Source organism: Theobroma cacao, chromosome 5 (assembly GCF_000208745.1).
Source record: "Theobroma cacao cultivar B97-61/B2 chromosome 5, Criollo_cocoa_genome_V2, whole genome shotgun sequence".
Taxonomy (NCBI): domain Eukaryota; kingdom Viridiplantae; phylum Streptophyta; class Magnoliopsida; order Malvales; family Malvaceae; genus Theobroma; species Theobroma cacao.
The window spans coordinates 21,877,953-21,884,442 of NC_030854.1; the positions used below are offsets into that span (position 1 = coordinate 21,877,953).

A 6,490-nucleotide genomic window follows, 5' to 3' on the forward strand; every position below is an offset into this window, starting at 1 on the left:
TGCTAGTAATCAAAAAGTCTTTTAATTACTCTTCATCACACGCTTGTCCATGGATTCCTCTTTTTGTCTTTTCATTTAATTTGGATCCATCTAATTTCAGCCATGAGTGAGAGCACAGCACAGCAATGAATAACTTTGTGTTTCTTTAATAATGTTTGATTCACTGTTGCAATGAATAGAAATAAATGCAACAATGTCATCACTGATTACAAAATTTATTTCTTAAAACATTTCAATTATGATAATTTTTTCTATTGTTAATTAATTTCCAATTAGATTTTGCAGAGAATTATTATTATATATATATATATTAATTTTAGTGCACGCCTGTTGCCAATTTTTTATCAAAATTACGTAAAATTCATATGTTAATAATTGTGATTAATTTATGTTAAAAATTATATTTAAAAAATAAATACTCTTGGTATATTTATATATTAAAATTGTTTCCAAACGAAGAGTTAGATCGGATTCATGCATTATTTAGATGTAAATGATTTAACGGACGTCCACGTCATCAACATGGGTGAGTTGATTGCACATGGCACTATATAGATTTGACGCTAATTATGAAGTCACATGATTGGTTTTAGCGAACATCAACAATGATCTCCCACAATTAACAACTGCTGAAAAAGTCGATGCATTTTAAAAGGCTACAAGAGAGAAACAGAGGATCAAAACCCCTTTTCACGGTCAGAACAGAGCATTTAAATAAATCCTTCCATTTCTAACATTTAATTCCCCGCCTAAACCACTTCTTAATCTCTCTCTCTCTCTCCTCTGTCTCTCATTTCCTCTGATGTTTTAGGGTTCACCAGAAGCTTGTATGAGCTAGGAACCACCAGATCGCTCTCTCTCATCTCAATGGGAAGCAATGGCAACGGCAACGGCAACGGTAGCTACCACGTAATGCGCAACGGCGACGTAGATAGGGAGCCGTTTAAGCCGGCGGTGTTGAGCTCGTCGGCTTCCTTCAAGGCTAGAAAGGCCAAGCCAAACGCGGCCTCGCCGAGAGCCGATGTTGATGACATCATCACTCTCCTACATGGCTCCGATCCCGTTCGCGTTGAACTTAACCGCCTCGAGAACGAAGTCCGAGGTTCCTCATTCTTTTTCTTTTTTTTTCTTCCTCTGTTACTTTTTCTACATTTTGGTTAATCAGTTTAATTGTTCGTTTCTTTTTTTTATATATATTTAAAACCTCTTTTTTATTTTTTAAATTTGAGATTTTTCTTTCTTTGTTCTTCATTCTCATTATTAGTTTCAAAGAAATAGGCATAAGAATAGCAATTAAAATGTGTTGGTATTTAAGTTTTCTTAATATTACAAATTCAACTTTAAGATTGAAGTGGTAATGGCATTTAATATAGTGTTAAAAAAAAGAGTTGTTCACTTTGTTTTTGCAGATAAAGATAGGGAATTGGCAGATGCCAATGCAGAAATAAAGTCGCTGAGGAATTCGGAACGTCTCAAAGAAAAGGCAGTTGAAGAGGTAAACCGTTGTTCATAATTATACCAACAAGCCTGATAAAAGGGATTTGATACTTTCCGAAAATGTGTGTGAATTTTAGATCGCTTTGTTTGGATGAGACAGGGTATCTTTGAATTCTAGGTCCAATTTTGCTTCACTTTAAGCTATCATGGTTTCATTCGCTAGCTTGTTAGTTACCTACAAGTTATCTTTCTAGGGGACATATTTTACATTCTAATCCTATAACTTTGAAATGTGATGTTGTGCTGCTTTTTTGATCGCTGATTAAATATGCACCATGGAGATGGCTTGAATTGCAATGCAATGTTAAGTAGAATAATTCTCTTTGCAATTTCTTGCCCAGTATTCATCTTGATTTAGCTTTAATTAAAGTATTTTTTTAACATAATTAAGTCCTGCAGATCTGTTTTTGTCATTTGATATAACTTATATAATCTATAAACTAAGAAGTTTGCTATTTATTAGTAGTTAAATTTTGATGGCTTGTGCTAAGTAATAATGGTGAAGTCAATAAACCAATGTTAATGGTAGTTGAATTACTGTAGTACTTCTCATACCATTCTCAATATGTTGATCTTATGATCAAAATTTTGATCATAGTGGAAAATATTGATCATATTTTGCAATGTCTAGCTATCTCAAATGACTTGTAATTCTTGTTTGTCAAAAAATATGTTTACTAGAAATCTAATGTAATGTGATCAGTAACCATTAACCATACATCAATTTTTACTGGATGAATGAGTAGCCGATTATAGAAAAGGTAAGTTTTGAACAAGAAGTCTTATATAAGTTCAACTTGCCTACCACTGAAATCTTGGGATGGGGGATGGGGGGTGCGGTTTTAAGCTCAGGCATTTTATAAAGATTCCGTACTATTTCCTCTTGTGCAGCTAACAGATGAGCTTAAAAAGGTTGATGAAAAGCTTAAAGTAACCGAAGCTCTTCTAGAAAGCAAGGTATACTGCATATCGTTATTTAGATGCCTCATTAAAGTAGTTCTTCTGTTGTTGAGATTGAGAAAATTTCTGTATGGTTACCACAACGAGTATCTTATAATTTGCAGAACCTTGAGATCAAGAAAATAAATGATGAAAAGAAAGCAGCTTTGGCTGCACAATTTGCTGCAGAAGCTACGCTTCGAAGAGTCCATGCTGCTCAGAAAGATGATGAAATGCCTCCCATTGAGGCCATCATCACTCCACTAGAGGCTGAACTTAAGCTCACCCGGCTGGAGGTAGATTTTAACATATTCATTGTACTATTGTACTTTTTCATGTTCATGATTTTTAACTGAAAAACTTGTGTCTTAGAACATTAGCATCATAATTGTGATTCTATGACAGCTTTTTAGGATAGTAGATATGGACATATCTCGAGCAAATTTTCTGTTGTGATAAAGAATGACAAGGATGAGTTTTCTTTTTTCAGGCAGCGAAGTTGCAAGAGGACAATAGAGCTCTTGATCGGCTCACAAAATCAAAGGAGGCTGCTCTACTTGAGGCTGAGAGAACTGTCCAGATTGCTCTGGCAAAAGCTTCCTTGGTTGATGATTTGCAAAACAAGAACCAAGAGCTAATGAAGCAGATTGAAATATGCCAAGTTTGTATTTGTTTCTAAATTTTTGTTTTGCACACTATTCATGTTACTCAAATGTTATGTTAGTGGCTGTGGCAAACCAAATAAGTTGTTCAATTGGACATGTAAGGAGGAGAACAAGATTTTGGACAAAATGCATCGACAAAAGGTTGCAGAGGTTGAAAAGCTAACCCAAACAGTTCGGGAACTTGAGGAGGCAGTACTGGCTGGAGGGGCTGCTGCTAATGCTGTGCGGGAATACCAGCGAAAAGTGCAAGAGATGAACGTAATGACCATTACACAAACTTTTGTAAAAGAGCTTCTAGAGTTGTAGTTGTTCTATCGGAAAACTCGAAATTTCTTCTGACTTTCAAGTTTGAACAGGAGGAGAAGAAAACTCTGGAGCGGGAAGTGGCTCGTGCGAAGGTTAGTGCAAACAGGGTTGCCACGGTGGTTGCAAATGAGTGGAAAGATGGAAATGACAAAGTAATGCCCGTAAAGCAGTGGCTTGAGGAAAGAAGGTTTCTTCAGGCATGTTCCGATTTCTGCATGAACTTTTTATGTTTGGGATTTCTTTTGTCTTCCTGGTCTGATCTAAAAGGTTCTTTCCATATGGAAATTCAATGAAAGTTAATCACAGACTTGGTATTCGAACCATAGTTCTGCATGAGACCAGGTATCATGTCAGCATGAGGCAAAAACATTTGCGTGATTAATTTCCTGAATATTTATAGGGCAGTTACTTGCCTGTCAGCATGAGACAAAAAACATTTGCATAATTAATAGATGTCAATGATGGCCCCAGCATATGAAGGAAAGGCTCAGAGATGATTAACCCATGATCATGTTAAATCTCTTGTAAGCTTTTGAAAAGGAAGGCTATTATATTGTTTGATTCCAATCTTAATTAACTTTCCAAATTTTGTAGGGGGAAATGCAACAGCTTAGAGATAAACTAGCTGTGGCAGAGCGCGCTGCTAAAGCAGAAGCACATCTTAAAGTAAGTGAACCAGTTTTGCTTCTTATCACTGCTTCTTTTAATCCAATTTAATGAGTCACTTTTTCATAGTTCATTAATCAATTTTGATCAGGAAAAATACCAACTACGGTTCAAGGTTTTGGAAGAAAGGCTTAAAGCATCTACTGGTAATTCCCGCACTGCCTCTGAAGGAAGAGGCATGAGCAATGGGCAGTCACGGCGACAGTCTATTGGTGGAGCAGAGATTTTCTTGAAATCTTCCTCCAACATCTATTTATCAAGGAGATCACTGAATCCACAATCTGGGTCCCTTCGATCCAACAGTGCTAGTGCCTTATTGAGGAATGCAAAGATGTCATCTAGATCATTTGATGGTGGTAGTAGATCACTTGATAGAGATAAGATGATTCCAGATGCGGCTGAGAAGAATAGAATGCTCCCCAGTAATGGTGATCAGATTCTAGGTAGTGATATAGTAAGGTGTGAGGAAAGTTCAAATGGAATCACTGAAAAATCAAAAGCAGAGCATGAAGATTATGTTTCAGGGATGTTATATGATATGCTACAGAAGGAAGTTATAACTCTGAGGAAGGCTTGCCATGAAAAAGACCAAAGCTTAAAAGACAAAGATGATGCTATAGAGGTTAGATAAGATGCCTACCTGTTTGACAGTTGCTGTTTTTGTTATTCCTTTTTCCTTATTTATTCAAGTTCAATCTGAATAAACAGATGCTGGCTAAGAAGGTTGAAACATTAAACAAAGCAATGGATGTTGAAGCCAAAAAAATGCGTAGAGAAGTAGCTGCAATGGAGAAAGAAGTTGCTGCTATGAAGGTTGGCAAAGAGCACGATCAAAGGACAAGACGTGTTAGTGCTCCCAGGGGGCTTGTAAATGGCTCTCAGTTACTGTCTACTAGGTGATTCTCCCCATCCTAATCAGTGTTACATTTTAGCTAAATGTGTATTTAAGGGAAGTCAAATGAGAAAACGTAATGCTGAAATGTGTCAAATTATTCTGTTGCTTTTCCTGTTGGGGTGAGGGAGAGAAAAGCGTTTTTTGGGGGGGGGGGTAGGAGGGGGTTAAGATCAAATATATGAAATTGTTGGTTTAGTAGGCATTAAGGGTAATGTAAGAAAATAAAGTGTTAGATGTGCTAATTTTTCGAAAAGTTATGCTTTTACTGGGAGAAATTTTTGAAGAAAAGAAAAGCTGGGAATATAGTATACTTTTCTAAATTTTATGAGGGCTAATTCTTTTACATAAATTTATTTGTATGAACACTGTTAAATTAAGAAGGGGTCATATAAATGATTCATTAGATAGTAGGGATGAATACATTTTGCATAAATTTGAGAGTCATGGCTTTTGATTGGTCATGATTAACACATATGAACAAACAAAACACCTGTAACTTGTGCTTTCTGGGTGTTTTGCTGTATTTTCCAGGAATGCAAGAAGCTAATAGACAACTGACATCAGGGTGTTACAATTACCAGAAAATGATGCCATTTAAGGTTGTCTTGATTTTCACTTCCCCTCATCTGGTTTATGATCTCCTGTCTGTCTCTGTAAAGAACTGACTCTAGGTTTACCAGAAGTCATCACATAAATGTATATTTTTGTAATAAAATAGTATTTACAGGTCATTATAGTCAGGTGTGCCATTAAAATGGGTGTGTGTATGAAGTTTGGCATGTGAAGTCCAAGGCATAAAAGAAACTAAAAAATGATAATTATATTTGGGTATGGAGTCTGTCTGTATTTAACTACTGGTACACTGGCTGTTATTGAAGACTACGAAAAGCAATGTGTTGTAAGCTGCGTGATTTGCTTAATGAGAATTGTGTATGGTGCAGTGTCATCTTATATTTATGAATTCCATTGCCCAGAACTAAAGCTGCATGAGTTTACATGTGATTCTCAAATTTTCTGCATCATTCAATTTCAAAGATATAGAATTATGCATTATAATACACTTGATTATCATCCATACTTTAAATCTAAATACAGTTCATATTGGTAATATGTACAAATAATAGTTTCTAAGTTATATATATATATATATATATATGATGCAATATCAAACTTAATTCATTTAAGTAATATTTTATGTCAATCATTCATAATGAGATGAAACACTCTACTCATAAAATCAAATTTTCCCACTATTGAACCATCATAATATTTATTCTTTTGATTTCAACACCTAAAATTAGAAAAAAAAAAATAGTTACACATATATCAACTCATATTATTATTTAATTAATTTAACTTTTACCCAATTTTATCAGTACAATAATTTTTTTTCAACAATTTTTATTAGACTTAAAAAATTCCAAATACAAAATCCAAAACAAATTTAAATTGCAATACAAAAGCCAAAAAACCAACACCAATTTACCATTAAAATCAACATGAAAGTTACACTTAAAAAAAA

General features: G+C 34.9%; 1 protein-coding gene across 1 annotated transcript; it reads left to right on the forward strand.

The window, feature by feature from the left end:
- On the forward strand, window positions 742–5,929 carry LOC18598685 (microtubule-associated protein 70-1). Its single transcript, XM_007028304.2, has 11 exons — window positions 742–1,102; window positions 1,410–1,495; window positions 2,389–2,454; window positions 2,562–2,732; window positions 2,927–3,097; window positions 3,204–3,359; window positions 3,458–3,604; window positions 4,002–4,073; window positions 4,165–4,695; window positions 4,782–4,969; window positions 5,500–5,929. The coding sequence occupies exons 1-11, from the start codon at window positions 868–870 to the stop codon at window positions 5,513–5,515; spliced, it is 1,839 nt and encodes a 612-aa protein (XP_007028366.2). The 5' UTR covers window positions 742–867; the 3' UTR covers window positions 5,516–5,929.

Coding starts and splice junctions, on each gene's coding strand:
- LOC18598685 (XM_007028304.2), top strand. CDS start 868: ATGGGAAGCAATGGCAACGGCAACGGCAACGGTAGCTACCACGTAATG. Junction 3,360..3,457: donor GAAAAGTGCAAGAGATGAAC/GTAATGACCATT, acceptor AAGTTTGAACAG/GAGGAGAAGAAAACTCTGGA. Junction 3,605..4,001: donor AGGAAAGAAGGTTTCTTCAG/GCATGTTCCGAT, acceptor CAAATTTTGTAG/GGGGAAATGCAACAGCTTAG.